Source organism: Aquila chrysaetos, chromosome 4, assembly GCF_900496995.4.
Source record: "Aquila chrysaetos chrysaetos chromosome 4, bAquChr1.4, whole genome shotgun sequence".
Taxonomy (NCBI): domain Eukaryota; kingdom Metazoa; phylum Chordata; class Aves; order Accipitriformes; family Accipitridae; genus Aquila; species Aquila chrysaetos.
Genome location: NC_044007.1, coordinates 52,400,012 through 52,419,431, shown reverse-complemented (window position 1 = coordinate 52,419,431; position 19,420 = coordinate 52,400,012). Strand labels below are relative to the sequence as shown.

Sequence of the window (19,420 nt, the reverse complement as noted above, 5' to 3'; positions counted from 1 at the left end):
TCACAGTGGCCTTAAAATTAGCTATAAGGGTAATAGGAATTAGTGTTTCAAATCAGAGGGCAGGATATACCCAAAGTTAAGCTAGAAGACTAGACTTGTTATATCAGTGTGTAAATTCATGTTTTTACCTCGTCCCCACCCTTCTATATTTTGTGGTAGGCAAGCTATTTGTGGTTCAATCAACTTTGTTTTGAAGTGTCTGATGTGACAGTCTCAACTGTCTAAAGGGTATTGGAGTGCAGTGCTTACTCGGAACTGAATAATAACTTACAGCTGTCATTTTGTGGTGGTTTGTGTATTACTATGTACATGCCTTTAGAAACATGACAAATTTAGCTGTTATTTTTCTGTTCTTCTGTGATTAGAATTGTAATCTTAATTGTCCTTTGTTTAATAATTATAGAGAGATTGTCCCAGCTATTGAAGAAATTATTTGAAACCCAAGAATCTGGAGATCTCAATGAAGAATTGGTTAAAGCTGCTGCCAATGGAGATGTTGCTAAAGTGGAAGACTTGCTAAAGAGACCAGATGTAGATGTGAGTGTTCTGTTTGGGGGGGACCTGTTCTGGGGACCTGTAATACTAAATGAAGTGAAGCTGTCCTAGATACTCCTTGCCAGTCAGTAGTGTGTCTGCATAGAAGTAGTACAGCTGGTTCCAGTGTCTCTTCTCCCATTTGTTGTCCTATGAAATGTGTTGGGGGTGTGTGAAAATAGTGCTTTACACCCTTTTTTGCCAGACAGATTTTGTGTTCTATTGTCTGCTGTGAATTAAAATACCTTCCAGCCTCTGTTTGCCAGAGTCGGGGCAGCGAACCAAACATTCACAATTTGTAAAGGGTCTTCAACTTCTTCTGTTTCGAGGGGGATAGAAAGAAGGAGAGTAGATTTTGGGGATTTTTTTTGCTGTTGTTGTGGGTTTTGTTTTTTTAACTCATGAGGTAGATCATCTAATCTGTTCTCTGTCAGATTCCTTATACCAACTTGTCTAATTACCTAGTACTGAAAAGTATAAAAGAAAATGCTTAAGAATTGTAGGACTTGGTTCAGGGAACATGTTTTTTAAAACATATCACAATCAGATGTTTTTCTCACTACAGCAGTAGTAATTTTTGCAGATAAGAGACTAAACTCCTTCAGTTCTGAGGATTGATTTGTAGCTCAAGATTATACAAAACATGGTATTTTGTTCAGACTGACTCCTGTTGTTGCCATAAATTAGAAAATGAAGTTAAATATACAGCAGAGCAGAGGACTGGTATCATTCTGAGACCTGTTCTCAAAATCTTGCCTTTACAGTAGCTGAAAGATGAAAGTTTATAATCCAACTATCATTAGGGTCTTAATGTTTGAAATAAATCCATTTCTGGCTTCTTTCCTTCAATCTAGCTAATGTTACAGAAATGAAATAGAGAAGACATAGGAGATCATCTATATGTGCTAGAAAGGCAGCTGTCTAAAAATTGTTCATTTGATACTTTCGTGTGTATGCTGTTGCTTTAAGTTTTCTAATACATTTGCATGTATACTGCTAAAGTGTCTCATAGCTATGTGTATATCTTGCAACTTACCTCAAAGTATTGATATGCTTCCAGGTGAATGGACAATGTGCTGGACACACAGCTATGCAAGCTGCTAGTCAGAATGGCCATGTCGACATTTTGAAGTTGCTTCTGAAACAGAATGTGGATGTAGAAGCAGAGGTAACCTAAATATTTCAAAATACGCTTTGTGTCTCCAAGTTTTAAACTTTGCTAAATAACAATTTTATTGGAGTTGCCTTCTTTTTAAATGTCAGAGTGAGTGAAAAACTGTTTTTCTTACTGTGATTATGTTCCCAAATTTGCCTTCTACTAACAATATTACAAAGGGTCAATATCTAATTCTTTAGCACCTGTAATTAAGTGAAATATAATGCTAATATAATAGAGCTGTGTAAGCTAGTATGTGATTGTAGCAGAAGAAGCCCCTTCTTTATTTCCTTTATTTCATTTCAACAGTAGAATGCAATAGGCTAGCACGCTGCCTGTGGCATTTGGAGAAAAAGATGTTGTTGGATGCTACATCTCCAACTTCAGATACTTACTGTGCTTCCTATGTACATTGTTCAGTTGGGAGACAGTTGTCCATTCTTAACTAAAGCAAATTTGAGCAGAAAGTAATAACAGTATCTTTGGGTATGAAATGCCAACTCTGCTTCCAGTTTTTCAGGTGTGTTTTTTTTTTTTTTAACTTAATCCAAAATGGAAGGAGTTCTTTTGTTTAGGTTTTTTAGAATTATTGTTTGTGAGAAAATTATCTATCAGCATACTGTGATATTTGCATTTTGAATTTATTTTGCCTCGTTTACTTACACAGAATGCACTGATATTGCAGCCTTTGTTCGTGTTGTGAAGCACAAGAAGGAGCTGTCAGATTTCTCTTAAGAATATAAATTAAAGCCTAACAGAATGTTTAGAAGATAATAGTGTGCCCAGTCATCATTTGCATAACGGAAAAGCAACTTTACATGCTTGGGCATTTAGTTTTATATTGTATTTGATATACAGAAGTTATAATATGTTAAAACATTAATAAAGCAATGATGTAATTCTTGGAACTAAAATTTGTATATTCACAGATACACCATTACTTTGTAAAGGTTTTCTGCTCAATTGTAAAGATGGCTTAGATTTGATGCAGTACATACTTGCTGTGGTCTGATTTCTGTGAAGTAGTTTCACTTTAGAAGTAGTGCTTTCACTGCAGTACATAGCATATACAAACTAGACTAATCTGCTTTTCGTCTGTACTATGGGATCAAAGCTGCTGTGTTAAGTGGTGGACTGATATGTTCTTCTCTGGTGTAAGGAAGGGTTAGAAGCATTAGAGAGGGAAGTAGAAGCTCTGCTTAAACAGCTTCAAGATAATACATCTGGTAATCTGCTGGCAGTAGAATGGTTAAGAGTTCATGTTTGCTCAGGTTTCAGAAATATTGTAACACTAGCATTAAAAAAAATTTTCAGGGATTTTATTTGAATTTTCAAGCCTTTTTCTTGTAACTGAGTTGCTTAAGTGAAGATGGTAGTCCTATTTAATTATATAATTGCATTAATTATTATAATTAATATATAATTATAAATAGATAGTATAATTACTATATAATATGATTAGATTAATGATTATATGTTTCAGGCTTTAAAAAATGCCAGCTGCCTATAAATTACTGATATGAAGACCCATCAGAGCCATCCCATTAAGCAGAGAGCAAAAATTTAGTCTGTTTACTTCACTGTTGTGGTCTGTGGCATGGAAGCAATGGATAAAAATCCTTACTTTTCCTGCTTTATAGCTAAGTTGGATATATTTACATTTACAGTCACTGCTGCAGAGTATATACACTCATGATGACATTTTCTGGGGATGGCCTTGTTGTTGTCTCCTCTGTGCTTATGTCTCTGACAGCTTTATGTAGAGTACAAGTGGCCTCTGTTTAGTCAGAAAACAATTTGTTACTGATGGGCTTCAAAAAGCCTGATGTAGATACTACATAGTAAAAATACATAGCCTTCTAGTCTGCAGAAATTAATGGGTATCAGTTATTATATTGTCAGTAATGACAATATTATATTGTTGGCATGTATAGAAATATAGTGCTTTTAATATTTAGATTTATATCTAAATATTAGTCTTAGGACAGATGCTAAATTAGTTGCTAGCTTTTCCTAGGTATATTAATATGCTCTTGTGTAGAAAATAGACAGCAGGATTCAGCTCCTGAGATTATTTGTTTTGATGCTGAGCTAAAAAAAAGGCACGTGCTTTCTTGGACCTCTTCTCATTAAAGTAGGAATTCTAAACATTAAGATTTTATAAAATCAGGGGTTTGCATTTCAAAATTGGAATATGTTAAAACTGTAAAATATTTAATAAATTATATGGGGTTTCATCAGTAAGTATCTCAGTGTACTTCGCAGACTGCAAATATGAAAAGACAAATTACTACATACCTGTGAAACAAAGTGCTCTGTAAATATAAATGTTGTAGCAGTTTAACACTACTGTCAGGCTCTTGATAAGTTTCACCTCATAATGATCTTTATAACCAGATTGAGAGATACAGAGAAGTTCCCCTTTCTGATCCTTTCCCCTTCCAAATGGGCAAGCTTTGGCTTCTTTTGACTGTTTGTGTTAGATGAGCCTGAGAAGCAATCCTGCTGTCTTAGAAGACAATTTCATAGCATGAGTTGATTTGGAAGGCATAAATATATCTTGTTTTCAAAAGCTATTGAAACTGCTGTTTACTGCACTGACTGTCTTGAAAATCGTATTCATATTTCAAAAAAGATATATTTGATAATTAGCAGATAAGTCTCCTTACATCTTTTTTTTAAAATGCTGTAATTAGTCTCATTGTTCTCTTGTAATTGTGCAAATACAGTTCATTCTAAGAACTATTAATTTCTGCATTGATATAAAATATATTAGAAATGTGTTACACATAATAAAAATGACTTTTGAAAGACACTGCTGAAGGAGAAGCAAATTGATAAGAGAAATTAAGCTTAGCCAGGAGAGACATCCTGTGCACCCTTGAGCAGTCATGATTTTTTCCTCCTTATAGTTTTCAGTATCTCTCTTTTGTCAAAATTAAATCCTGTAAATACATAGTAATATTGCACTGTGCACAAAAATTTAGTTAGAAACTAGCTTATGGAAGTTATTATTTTATTGAAATATGATATATATATATATACACACAAATACCTCCCATTTTACTTTTAGCTTTTGTATACTGTCATTAATGTTGAAATCACTTGATTAATATTTGAAAATGTTTCATGTAGTACAGTCCACTCTTACGGATGTTAAAATAACCCAAACTGACAAATTTATGACTTTCATACCTTAATACTCAGTTTGGATGAAACTGAAACAAACTGAAATTAATCGGAGCTTTAATGCTGTGAATTATCATCATAGAATCAGAAATTCTAATTAATTTCAGCATCAATCCAAAATTTCCTTTGGAAAAGGTTTATAAACTGAAAACTAAGACACGTGTAATCAAACCTAATAAATACTAGCTTAATTGTACGAACAAGGCAATTCTCTTGTCTTATACCATGATTTGGAATCTGTAATGCTTCCTGGGTTGCAGGAATGGTTACCCTGGGTTACCAAGTATAACGTGTTTGGGGGTTGGGTTTTGTTTGTGGGGTTTTTTTTGTTTGGGTCTTTTTGACAGTGGTTGTTTTGTAGTAAAAACCCAAATGAATCTATCTGAGTTTCTGATGAACACATCACACAAATTCAGGGCAATGGTTGTATATGGTATAGAATATCATATGCCGTAGAATGTGTATGTTTATATATGAACAGACTCTTCATCCTCTATTGCTGTGGTTTGAGCAATTGTTTTAATTAGATATTTGAATGGTATAATTTTTCTTTATCTTTAAAGAGAAATCAGATATGCACAATTGTGCAGTTTAAATTAATCATCTTGTTTAAATGCAAAGGAGATGTGGAATATACTGGGTCAAATTAATGTTTCTACTGTAGGACAAAGATGGAGACAGGGCTGTCCATCATGCAGCCTTCGGTGATGAGGGTGCTGTGATAGAAGTTTTGCACCGAGGCAGTGCAGATTTGAATGCTCGCAACAAACGCAGGCAGACTCCACTTCATATTGCTGTCAACAAAGGTCATCTGCAAGTTGTAAAGACTTTACTGGACTTTGGCTGCCATCCTAGTCTCCAGGTAAAGTAGATATTAATGTATATTTACTTTTTAACTACTGAATTTTATGATCTGCTGTATGTAGTTGCTGTGTATAGGTGATAGAAGAATAATGGAAAATAGGATTGAAAGGAATGGACCTTGTGAAGTTACCTGTACCAGCCTCTAGCTCAGCATGTGATCAGCTGTAATAAAAATGCTATTAAATCTATTCATTTTCTTGACAGCTAGATAGGCACCTGATTTATTCTAGCCAGTTGATGTTAATTGGTATTTTCACAGACTGTAGTTATCTGTAATTGTTAACTTTCTTTCCAGATTACTTCCCCCTCTATCGAATCCACAGCTGTTGGCTCCTTCTGCAAGGCACAGCTTTGCATTTTTTGGCTGATGATACTGTGGAGTGTTTCACTGAAAGAAACCTTTTTTCAGGATTGACCTATCATTGATAAACTATTTAGCCAGATTCTCTTTTAAAAAATGTTCAGCCTTTTATCTAAAAAGCCCTTGTACATAGGGCCTCCAGTACCATCATTTCACAGGGAGTTTTATCTATAATGAATGTGGTGGAAGCTGTGACATAGGAGTGCAGCCTCCTGTTGAGAAGGTAGAAGCCTGCTATCAAATAAGCAGGCATCCACATTCTGCGTGAGCTATATGCAGCCACATGCAGTATATTAGTAAAACAAATCAGAATGGGTAAGTTTGAAGAGGTTTGCAACAGAAAGAAAAAGCTGTAACGTTCTGGGCAAATCAAGATACACAGCAATAACACATTTACCTCCTTGTTTTGCCATGTCAATGATCAGTGATTTTTCTGAAGCTGTATATCCACGTAAAAAAAGATAAGGAAACTTTTTTGAAATTAGTGAATACAGTGATTGTTTAGTTATCTGCTTCCACCTGGGTTTATAGGTACTGTCTTGATCTTCCTGAGGTTGAGCTGTTAGCCAGCTAACATCTGTCCAGACCCTATTTAGTATTTGTTGAATAGTAGTTACAATAAGAAATCTGATGTGTTGAGCCCAATAAAGGGTGACTGTGTATCATATAATGATACATGGGTAGCCAAAATGGATGTGTCTGATTTTAAATTATAGAATTCTGTCTGGATTGAAAAATTCAGTAGAATGGTGCTATGAAACTCTGCCTGGAAAATATAATTGTTATTGAAAATAATGAACTTTCAGATCCTGCATGTGTGCTGAGGAACTCTGATGTGCAATTGTGAGTAGGTGATTGATTTGGTGGATGAGAGCACAGGGAAGGCAGAGGCATGACTGGAATTTAGCTGGCTAGCACTGTACTACTCAAGCAAATTCACTGTGTAAACAGAAACATGTTTGTCTGTAAACAGTAAATTCAGGAAATATGATCAATTAAACCAAATAAAAGCTACATAATTTAGTTTTGGCAAACTGGTTCACACTGGTTCAAGTGTTTACATGTTCTGGCACTTTTTGTTTGGCAGTTTTTGATTCTCTCTGTAAAGACTGTAAAGATTTGGTTTTGTATTAGTGTATTGCTAAAATGTTCAGTTCCTGTGTTAGTTTGCAGTTGAGTCAGTGTCAGTGACAAAAGACTTCCTGACTTATATGGTGTTAGAATTTTACTGGAAGCATAAATCTGGAGAGTTTGCCTATATAGCAGCAAGTAAGCTTAAATGGATGTGTTTTCTCACTGTTAGTCTAGGGCATTCCTTTTCAGTCCAACCATTTCGGTCCTTGAATAAGTACTGTACAAAGTGCTTCTAGGAATAAAAAGTATTTTTCCCTTATTTGGGATATTTGAAAAATAAAACATCAAGCTAAAAATATAAATTCTTTGCCTGTTCAATTATGCACTGAAATATTTTCATGTACCTTGTGTAATATAATCTGGTATTAGCCACAAGAAGTTTAAAAGCTTAATATTGCTTATGACATTGGCCTTTGCTTCATGGAAAACGATCTGCTTCAGTTAAAACAAGAGATGTGCCTAAGTTTTTCTTGGACTGCATTTTATTTTAATTTGCTTATGCTTTTATTTCACACCGTCTTTGTGGTATTGTCGTTTACATGGTTAATTGCTGGCTCAATCTTAGCCTTCATCAGTCAGAATTCCCTGTCTTCCCCCTGTCTGGCTAGTCTTCTCTCTGTTGCATTAATTTTTTTTGCTGTCCTATTACTCATAAATTGTAATTTAGGCATCAACTCTATCTGGATATGAGGCATGGAGAAGTTGATGTCTACACCAGTGTCTTCAGTACTATCAGATGCAAGGCATGCGTGAGTTCTGGTAGTAGTGTAGTCATAGAAGACTGGAGCCCTGGGTGGGTTCTCACTGAAGGGTTTGCAAAACCCAGAGCAAGATCAGAAAGTAGCTTGCTCTGAACCCTGCAGTATAGCAACACTTTTAGGTCTGAAGAGCTGTTTTGTGTTTGTGTAGTCAGTTTTTCTAGGGATATTTAAGCATCCTTTTTCTTCAGTGTGGATGCATGTAGAAATTGATGCAAGCTGTTTCTGGTTTTAGGATTCTGAAGGTGACACTCCACTTCATGATGCAATAAGTAAAAAGCGTGATGACATCCTTGCTGTATTGTTAGAAGCTGGAGCAGATGTTACTATCACCAACAACAATGGGTTTAATGCTCTTCACCACGCTGCACTAAGAGGAAACCCTAGGTAACAATTGGTTTTTAAAGATTATTTTATCATTTGTAAAAGGAAAACAAGTGCATGGGAGGGTAGAATTATGGTATTCTTTCAAAGATCCTTAAACCTGCATGCAATTATTTCTTAAATTTTGATGTTGCTTAGATATGCGTCTTTCTAATACTTGGGAAGCCATTATTAGAATGAAACTAGTAGTCTGCTCAGTTTAATGTTGTATTCAGGTAACTCCAAATCCTTGGGAAATATCATATGGCAGCTCTAAAATTTTGCCAATACATGTTTTCATAAGCAAGTTATTAAGTAAGATCTTAAGATAGGATTTGTAAAAATGTTTCCTCCCCCTTCTCAGATATTGGGAAAGGGATTTGAGTTTTTAAGAAATATGTGTTTGTGAATAATTATTATTAAAGGTGCCATGCAGTTACAAAGTGATCTTAGGATTGTTGCATTAAATTGTATTTGTCAGTACAAGAAACATTTAGTTCTGTTTTCTTAAAAGTATGTATACAAGGAATTTTGTATTTCAGCTTTTATATAGCAACTTACCTGAAAAAGTTAGTTTTAAGGCATAATTTTTTTGTGCTAGCTGCATACTATACATCTACATTCAATCTTTGGTTAAGATAGCTTTCAAAAACTATATTGCATAGATAGAACTTAATGGAAAACTTGCTGCATTGCTGGTTGCTTATTACATTGTGGATAAATGGTATTCTTCAGAGCTGTCAGTCTAGCAAGACTTCAATATGTTAATTGTGTGGTGGAGAATTTGGTGTAGTTTACATGAAATAAGAAGTGTCTGTGGTGTTTGACTTAACTAAATTCTGCTACTTTTCACTTGAGTGAAATTGGACAAATAAGGCTGTATATTAATGTATGTGAATAGAATCTGGGTTAGTCTCTTAGATCATAGCTATAAAGACTGATAGTTAAAAAGTAAACATAGACATTTATACATTATATAGAATGGAATCATGCTTCACAAAGTAAAAGTAGCGTTTGGAATTGTTGATAGAAACAATAAATGTGTTTACGGTTTTCTACAGTGCTCATAAAATGTCTATAAGAGAACATGTCAAGGACCTAGTGAAGGGAGCTTATTTTTGGCATTCAGGAGACAATTCTTTCAAGTCTGACTTGGTAACTCACTTAACACAAGTTCTCCTTATTTACATAACAGCATTAGCCAGGGGTACTGTTTCCTGTCTCCAGTTACCTAGATGGGGTATTTTTTGGTTTGTGGTTTTTGTTTGTTTGTTCTGCAATGCTTTCCTTAGGCTCTTGTGAGAGGCAGGGAAAGGGGCGGGGGGTGGGGCGAGGGAAGCTCTTCATAGGGATGCTAAAGATGTTTCTGTGTGTGAATGTTTTAGGAGCTGCAGGCTTTTTCTTTGATGGAGGGATCCAAATTGTAGTTCAGACTGGATCAGTTTGATGGTTGGCAGCATGTGAGGCATAGTGCAATTTTTCCCAGAGCCTTCTCTCCTTTACAAAAGCTTTTACTGGAAGAATAGGAAAATGTTTCCAGTATTAGTTATTTGAACCCTGTGTTGGTCCTGCCCATGCATGGGTTTTCACTTGCATCTAAAACAGTTAGATACCTAAAGCTGTTAGGTATCTATTTTTTTGGTTGCAGTTATATCTGAGCACTTCTGAAGCATGTAAAAAGAGAGAATCTTGTCTCCATCACAGAAGTAGTAGTTTTATTTGTTCACAGCATTAGATATTTTATACATCAACCTGGGAAGAAATTAATGAAAACAAAAGCAGAGGAAATCTATTTTGAAAATTTTTTAACTTTGGTTTTGTCCTGGCCAAAAAATTATTATAATAATTTGATTAATTTAGGAGTTAAGTTTTATTTTATTAGGATTTTAGTGATGGTCACTTATTTCATTGATTCTGTAGTTCTGCTGGCCTCTTTCTGAATGAAACTAAAGGTTTTATATTTGCCACTTTGTTTTTCTAATCTGATAAAGAACAATGGATATTACTAATCTATTAAACGCACTAAGCACCAGCTATTTAAAACACTGTTAAAAATAACCACTTGAACTTTAGCTTGTAGCTGGTATGGGTCACAAGCAGAACATAATATATTCTGCTTGAAACCTTACTTAAGGACCTGTCTTTCCTAATCTAAGCTTTCCTGCTCCACCTAAACTGGAGTTTTTGTGGCTTCAAGCTGTGGTGCCTTATATGGAATACAGTGCACTAAATTCCCCTTAAGGTCAAATATATAAAGAAATGTTAATTTATAAAAGTTAAACATATATTCGTATATATATGTAAGTGTGTATGCATGTGTGCGTAAGTATCTACATTTATAAAAATAAAATACTTACTATGTATGTAAGTATTGTTAAAGTTCACATCCATCTTCCTAGTTACTGATAATAAAATAAATGCATATGTTAAGTGCGTGGATACCACAATAAAGTGAACTAGATTTCTACAGAATTTTTTCTAGTTGATATCAAACAGGTATTTGGAACCAATTTTATCTTCAGTGCAACACCTGTTCTGCTTCTTGCTTGAGTTCTGACCTTTCCTAAGAGTAGGGAGATAGATCTCTACAAAAAAAAAAAAAAAAACCAACACACAAACTGTGCTGAGGAGAACATTTGGAGGTTTTTAATTTTTCATATGAAAATGAATACTTATATTCTATTTTAAACATTTGAATATTAGATAAATATTATAAGAAAGAAAGCATTTATGTCAAATAGCTTAGATATTTCTCAGCAGTTAATCTTCCATGACAGTTTGGCGGTGTTTTGCAGAAGTCAAGGTAAAGTGTGTTTTGGAGACCATCCTATTATTAGTGGATTATTTCTCCTTTTAATAATTTGCTCCTGTTCATACCTCGTGAATTGGTATAGAAACAGAACTTCTGGTTTTCATGCTAATGTGTAATGTTGAAATGCAGATTGGATGCTACTCACTTTATGTTGTAGGTAGCTTTAAACTCGTGCATGGGAGAAGGAGCTGAAAAGAAATTTGAAATGAAGTGTGGGGAAGTTAAGATTTTGTTTAATACATGGTTTCCTGTTCATGATTTTTAACTGAGCCAGTCATATTAAAAGTGCATTTATTTTGGACTTTTTTCAAAGTACTGAAGTACTGTGAACCTCAAAGCTTGGCAGACTTTGCCTTTTCAGTGTTAAGAGATTTTTCAGACAGAAAAAAGGAGAGTAAAATTTGAAAATATTGTACAGATTGGTTATTTTTTTCCATGTTATCAACTCTTCGTTGTGTTTGATCTATTCGCATACCTGTGACTTCAGATTTTTGAGCTGAAGACATGACTGAAGTGTAGGCGCATTTTATATCTGTTGCCCCAGTTAGTTTTAGATTTGCATTGTATCTTGTGAAGAAAGCTTTATTCACACTGTAGCTAGCATCTTAAATAGAGGCTGCTTTTAGAGCTGACTTGACTCTGCACGTGCTTACGACTAGTTCTTCAGAGCAATAAATTCTGCTGGACTTTAAATAAAAAAATTAAAATAGTCAGGTAAGATGCAGATTTCATATCTTGCTGTCCAATAGCAAGGAGTAAGTCATCTTTATGTTCATAAACTAGCAAGTAGGAGGTTGTGGTTTAAAATGGAATTATATTTTTTCCCATGCTTGTCTTATTTAGTAGATCTCTCCTTGTTTTTAGACTTGCAGATGATTTGAGCTGGTTGGCAGTGGAATTTTTAGCTGTTTTTAGTGATGTATTTGAGAGATGGGGTTTCTCATCTGTACTTAGTGTTAATGAGTGTTTCAGGGACTTTTGTGTTATATTGCCATTGAGGTCCTCACAGAGACAAGTTGTGAGGTAATTAAAGAGTTGTACAATTATTTTTTTAAGCCAGTAAGAGGATTTTTTGCTTTCAGATTTGCAGTTCCCACAGTAAGTGTAGGTTGAAGCTTAGTTGAAGCTGAGTGCAAAAAAAGCATGCTCCTAAAACCCCTTATTAAAGTATTATGTCAGAAAATGCTTTGAAAGAAGACTTTTGTTCAAGTTGATTTGGAGAAAGAATATGATCTCCATGAGCAGACCTATAATTAGATGGCAGATCAGTCTGTAGCTGTTGAGGTCAGTGACAAATTTATTATCTTTAAATAGTAAATAATATGCCAGCATGTGCAAGATGGCAAATACAGTTCCTTCCCTGTGGAGTTTCCTCCCTTGTGCAATTAAAATAAAAGCGGGGGGGGGGGGGGGGGGGGGGGGGTGGTGTGACACAGAAAGAAAGGTGCCCCGAAAGCAAACTTACCCTCCATTGCCAATACTGTTCATGATTGCTTCCTTTTGATCAGGTTTTTTTGGTCAGTTCTGTTACAAAGGGCAACATACTTGAGGAAAAATACAAGAGACAATAAATCATTGGAAAATGTGTTTATTTCACTGTTTGCCTGTTGTTTTTATAAATGTTGTAAGAGATCAGTTTTCACTGAATGTGGACAGAATGTTGAACACTAGTAGCTGTTTATTTACAAATAAAACCTTGAAATTTTGAAATGCAGAATTTGCTACACTCCTTGTTATCTTCCATCTTCAAGGTGCCTAGAATAGTTGAACTCAACTGTAGAGAGGACTGCGTAATTACTCTGAGCAGACTTAACGTCCAGTTTTAAAAATAGGAGAAATCCTGTAGTGATCAATGCATAGCTACAGCTGGTTGAAGGGGACCAAATCCATTGAAGAGGTGATTTGGTTCCATTTTACCAGCTTTAGCAAAGCATTGGAGTGCAGGAAGGTTATAATTCAGTAATACATTTTTAAGTACATGAACAGTTCAAAAAACATGTGGCTTGCTTCTGTGTTACATGTTTTGTTTCTAGTCAATGCAAATTTAAATCCCTTCACTAATTTGGAGACAACAGAATGGAAAGCTGTATACCAGCAAGGCCTGTACAGTATGCAGGTTTGTTCCTTTCTCGAGTATTTCCTTGAGGATCTTTGGATGAGTCTCAAATCAAATTATAATTACAGTTTTAACTTTTTTCTGTCTACAATAATGAAATTCTAGAGTGGTGACCAGAAACTGTAGTCTTACAACTTCTACTCATGTAGAGCTCCCTTGCCTCTTCATGTTAAACTTTACTGGGGAAGAAGGTTTCAGTTTCCCCCCACCCTCCCCCCATTAATTTTTTGGCAGTTTCCCTTTTGCAGCTGCTTTAATGCTGTAGTTGGTTAGCACAAGTATAAATGTCAAGTGCTTTCAATTCCATTACTGTATCTCTGGTTAGTATTAACTTTTTAGGAATGATTATATAATATAGCAGGATAGATTTTTTTTTTTACCCTGATAGTATATGTAAAAATGTTTAATGCCAGAAAAATACAGCTTTTAAAGAATTATCTGGGGTTGCATCTGATTTTTTCGAAATTAAGCTCTTTAATACATTTGTGCATGCTCACATAGCTTTTTTTTTATGTTGTATGCTGAATTCTTTTTGAGCTTTGACTGCAGTGGGAAGTAGGGGGCAACCTTAGTTCAAGCCATTCACTAGTAATGAGTATGTCAAGTATAGTCTACATCTGTTTGTTGCGTAGTCTGATGCTGGTGAGAAGATTTATGTAAATACATTCCCAACACTATGTATCCTAATAGAAACATAGCAGGTGTGTCACTTGGACTTAAGCATTAAGATGGCTATAAAATTAGTTTCTATTTTTACCAGTTATACAGGAACTGTTTTACAGATACAGCTGCTCAAGTGCGCTTTTGGATGGCAATAGAGTTTCATGTACTGGCCATATCGGGACAAAAAACGGCTGTGGAAAAAAAGCCGTGTAGCATTTGATAATGTCAGCATCTGTTATCCCTGTCAGTCACACAGTTGAAATGTTTGAGTTACAACTGTGTCAGCAGATGCCCAAAGTTCAACGTGTGCTCAGTTAAAATTGAACAGCTGATCTAAGTGATGGATGTGACATTTTGGAGTGACTGGATATGTATTCTTAGAGATATGCTAACATGAACTAGCAGGAAGCAATGTCAACATATAATTTTAACTTTTGTATCACTCTGAACTGTCACTTTGTTTCGGAATAGCATTGCAATGTTATACAAAGAAGACAAGAAAGAACACAACATGATGAATTGCTACCAAAAACCTTTCAAAATAAATTTAAGCTGTTAAAAAGTTGGTCTCATTATATAGTGGAAGCCAAATCAATTGGTGGTGAGGACAGGAACTCTTCAGGAAAAGAAGTAAATGCTTAGCATTTAACCCCTCTGTAAAGCTGTTAGTAATACCAAATTGCTTCTATGAGCATGATCAAGTTCAGTAGCATTGCTCCATTTAGAAAAGCTACTACAATTTGATTTGTTTCCCACTGTAAACCAGGTTTCAATTTAGATGTTAAGATACTGTAGTCTTCATGCCAAAATATCTTCTCAGAAGTAGCTTTTAAACAAAATATTAATATTTTACTTAAGAAAATGGTTCTGATAAGATAATGTTTCTTGTATGTATGTTGTTCTGTAGTTTCAGGTAATAAAAATAGCAGGCTATGTAGAGTATTAAATACTTGAGAATTTTGTGAGTATTTAAAAATAAGATTCTCCATCTAAAAATTGTGCATTGCCTTTTTTTATTTTTCTTGGTTTTTTTCTCCCAGACATTTTAGTAAGCACAGGGGTACAGTTAGAATCTTTAATCTAGGCCAAATGTGCCTACTTATTCTGGACGTATCCTATTTAATAACTGCCTTTAGAAGGCTGCTGTCGTGAATAGGAATGGCTGGATTGATGAGCCAGGAGGTCTTTACGCATATTTTTCCTTGTTCCTGAATTTGATGTTGAGTGTCTTTACTTAGGGATGGTATGCACCAGTATATTTTAATTAATACCACTTTTAGAACTTGAAACTGTTGCAGGACTATTTCTTATGTAGTTCTTACAATTTTCTGGATGCTACAAAGTCATATTTTCATGGGCAATTTTCTTAAATTTGTATTTAAAATAAATTCAGCTTATTTGAAAATAGTATTTAAGATAACTTACCTTTTAGGTTGTAGTTGTCATTTGTGTTTTCATTTAGGAATCTGTCAATAGCTTTAATCCGCTGACTAGCAACCGTGGCCTAGAAATCTCTGTATTGTCACTTTCTGTGCATAAACCTGACACTGCACTTTGTATCGAAGAGCTCAGTGAGCGTAATAAGTGCTGATTTGGAGAAAATTCTAACTTAAGTCTCATATTAAATTGCAGAAGTTATCATACTCAATTATTTTGGCTATCTGTTTCTCTACATCACAGCCTTAATTTCTGAGCTGTTTCTACTTGTGTCTTAGTTGCAACCTGTAGATTAAATATTCTATGGTAGATGTAAATTTAAATACTACCATCTGAAGTACACAGAACTGGCTGTGATTAGTAGAACAATGGCTTGTTTTTAATGAGATGTTTTGATAATCAGGCTTTTAAGATTAGTTTAGGATCTATTAAGTGAGGGGTACTAATAATGATAAAATTTGCAGCTATGCTGCAATCTTAATTGGTGCATTTCAAGGGTTCCTTTCCAGCCTTGTTTTGAATTCTTTGTTTACAACTAATGTTCTGTTTATCAGCTGTGAACAATTCTTCCTACCCACTGTTATAGTCACTTAATTTAATGTTTTGTGATTTGTTACTAACAAGTATGAGTTATTTTGGCAAAACCAGCTGACCCTTAGCAAGCTAATTTGTCACATGAATGTCATTCAAACAAGAGGGAAACCTGTTTCTTCCAACAGCTGTTTAGTTTCCTCTTACTGGTCGTTCCGTGCCTGCCAAAAATACATACTTCTTTACATTCCATAGCATTGTATGTTCATATGGGTACATAAAGAAGTATGTACTCTGAGCAGGTACACAGAGTTGCTCGACTACCTGTCAGATGAACCTGAAAAGTATTTTGCTGCTTTCCCTTGCTGTCATTAGGTAAAACTCAGGCTGACAATTCTTGGGTAGAACAATGTTATGATTAACTGATGGTAGAAAATAAAACTTACTCTAACTGAACTTTGCAATGCAATTTACCTGCACAGTGGCTTAAAGCCGGTTATAGTTCATTGTTCTGGGATGGTATGGACTTTAGAAGTGCTTTTCCAGTTTTTTGCAGCCTCTTGCTGTTCATTCTGAGTGACCACGTTTGAGTGGAGAGTTGAATCGCTGGTAGCTTTGCAATGTGTTTTCTTGGAATTTGTAGTTGTATTCCACTGTGAAAACTTCAGCTTCCTCCCAGGTCTTCTAGCTGGTGTACAGTTTGCATCTAGTGTCCTGAAGGGAAGTATAGACTCATCTAATACGGTAGTTATAAACTTATTTTCCTACCCTCCCCAGTCCCACTTCCCTGCTTTTGGCATCCCATCCCGTATTCTGCAAACTCTTTGCAGGTTTATACTTATTTCTGCTGTAGTTCAGAGTAGTTTGAAAAAAAAAAACCCCCCAAAAAACCCAAACAACCCATAATAACAGCACATGCCACTGGTGATCCTGCTTATCGTAAAGATGATGACATTGAATTAAGAAAACAACCTCTAACTGCTGTGACAGGATTTGGATTGTTAGGCCAAAGGTCACATGTGAAAGCTAATACCTATTCAATGTTTCTGCAAGCAGCTTTTCTCATTTTTTCAAATTGGCACTCACCTGCTTCAGCCAAAATCTTGTCCACACTTGAAATATTTGAGACAACTAAAAAAAAACCACCAAAAAACACCCAAAGGTCCTCAAAGAAACATACCCCAAGTTTAACCCTGTTTCGTCAGACTCTGTGCCTTGGTTTGGAATGGTAGTTAAATATTTGATGTACAGTACAGGTTTGACTTCTAAGGGGCTGTCAGATACAGCTTATGGTTGCTTAATTTGTATTTCAGGAGCTGATTTGGGTTACAGTAAAGAGTAAGCTTTGTCTTTACAGCATTAGAAGGTAAATTTGAAATAAGTTTAACAATTAGTAAATGTAATAGTCATAAGGAAAGCTGAGAGCAGAGGAAGTAAGAATTTCTGCAGCTCATGACAAAAACCTAGTGCAGCTGACAGAGAGCAAATCAGAGTGTAGCAGTAGCTAGCACAGTACTACAAGGAGAAACAGCAATGCAGCATTAGAATCACAGCAGTCACATTCTAGTTTTTAAGTAGGTTGTTTTCATGTACATCTGAGATAAAGCACCTTGAAAATTTTGCTTAGACCTACTTGAGAACTCAGCATTGCACTACCACACTGTTTATTAGATTTTCTTTTTAAAGTTGGTCATTTTTGTAGTTGTGCATAGGAAGATAAGAATATATTTCACTGAAATGAACAACCAGTTAATGGCATTGCAATTTTTGAGTTTATCTTCTTTAAAAAGAATTCTGCCTACCAAGCAAGTTGGGGTTTTTTTGGCTATGAAATTTGGATTAACGTTGTTTTCTTTCAACCTGCTCTTTACACTACAAATGCTTGATACTTTAACACACTCAAAATTAAGCTGTTCCCAGAGTAGAGGGATTAACATAACAATAAAAAAACATTTTAGTAAATAAGATATACATGCAGAAAGTCATAGGCATCCTTTAAACGTGCAGAATAATGCAGGTCTCCTGATGTTCTATTACCTGTAAGCTTAGTATCATGCAGCATTTGCAGTTGGCAGAGAGGTAATGACCTAGAGACACATCAGCAGCAGCCATCTCATCCTGAGTGCTCTCTCACTCTATTCGCTGAATCAGCTCTTCATTACATGGGAGGGGGAGGCAAGGGGGGGTGAGTGTCGGTGCATACAGTACCTCACCACCTTAAATAGATAAAACTTAAAAGAAAAAAAAAAAGCATGAAGACGGGTGCCTAATTGGCACCTGCTGCCTTTCTTGGAATGCTAAAATATGGATGATGTTGTATAGAAATTATACCTTATGTCTGCTGGACTGACAGTTAAGACTCCAAGGATAGATGCTAGGAAGCCAAGGGAAGGTGAACTTAGCCCACTGTCAGATGAAAATAATCACAGGCAAAAAGAAAAATAAAAACCCAACAAAAAACCAAAACCAAGCCCCCAAAAGTTGGAGTCGCTTCCAAAAAAAAAAAAAAAGGCACAAAAAAAGCGCGATCGTCTCCCCCCACCCCCGGCAAATATTGGTTTCTTCTAGTTCCTTAGATATTGCACTGCATCTTTTCTTGCTTGAGGTTATGTTTCCAGGCTTAACTGTAGGCAGGTCTGTGTTGAAGCTACTTTCCATCTTCAGAGGTCAAGTCTGCTAGCGAGGTCAGGGCTCCCACACGCACACTACAGAAGACACTAACCGTATTTCCCACTTAGAGGGCACGAGCAAAACTGTTACGGCTTTATAGGCAGCTAAGCATTTGAAACATGCACTCCCAGGCAAACAGGCTCTCTTGTGCCTCTCTCTTCCCTGACCATATTTAGTCAACCATTGCAAAAAATAGTCTCTCAGCTGTCGATTGTCGATCCGGCAGCGGAGGGAGCCTCTATCCGGCTCTCTGCCGATTGATTGTGCAGCCTGCACTTCCACCGCCGCTCAGCCATTTGTCCCCAGGTTTTTTTAGCACTGCCAAATAAAGCGCTCTCTCGTGTTTCCAGTTAGATTTCCCAGGTTTTCACTGAGCTTGCGCTCCTACTAGTAAACCCTGATGAGGTTGTCACTATACTTAGAAACGGGGTGGGGAGGGCGGGTGCGGGGGGGGGGGGGGGGAGAAAAAAAGAAAAAAAAGAAAAAGGCAGCCCTGCTAGTAGCAAGGCAAGGCAAGGACTTCGCGCAGATACAGAACAATTAATACCTTGCGCTGCCACGGCAGCTTGTGTAACCTGGCTTCTTGATCGCTGAAAAATGCCATGAGTGACAACACACTGTTTAACCTGAGGTCTAAGCGGCCTTGCATACATCCAGTTTTAAGCTTTCAACTGCAAAGTGTGCTGTTGTTATTTATAAATAAGAAATTGGTGTTGATTTGTGGCCCCATGTTGCCATATTCAAATCAAGTTAGAAATTATTTGAAAAAGATACCTTTGCTTTAATTAGTAAATTCATATAATCCCGTACTGTTATGTTTAATAATTCCATA

General features: G+C 35.9%; 1 protein-coding gene and 1 long non-coding RNA gene across 6 annotated transcripts in view; one reads left to right on the top strand and one right to left on the bottom strand.

Annotated features, from left to right (window-relative positions):
• The window catches only part of MIB1 (MIB E3 ubiquitin protein ligase 1), an 83,029-nt gene that overhangs the window by 30,644 nt on the left and 32,965 nt on the right, over nt 1–19,420 (top strand). For all 4 annotated transcript variants that reach the window (XM_030011441.2, XM_030011442.2, XM_030011440.2 and 1 more), the window contains 4 exons: nt 404–537; nt 1,595–1,702; nt 5,544–5,741; nt 8,232–8,383. In XM_030011441.2, the coding sequence (XP_029867301.1) occupies nt 404–537; nt 1,595–1,702; nt 5,544–5,741; nt 8,232–8,383 (592 nt within the window). The remainder of the gene's footprint in view (nt 1–403; nt 538–1,594; nt 1,703–5,543; nt 5,742–8,231; nt 8,384–19,420) is intronic.
• On the bottom strand, nt 12,744–18,970 carry LOC115340221. 2 transcript variants are annotated; one of them, XR_003922989.2, is made up of 3 exons: nt 18,250–18,970; nt 17,956–18,149; nt 12,744–16,632 (listed from the first exon to the last, which is right to left on the bottom strand). It is a non-coding gene; the product is annotated as an uncharacterized LOC115340221 (long non-coding RNA). The 2 variants fall into 2 exon arrangements; XR_005932190.1 differs by having other exon boundaries at nt 17,956–18,970.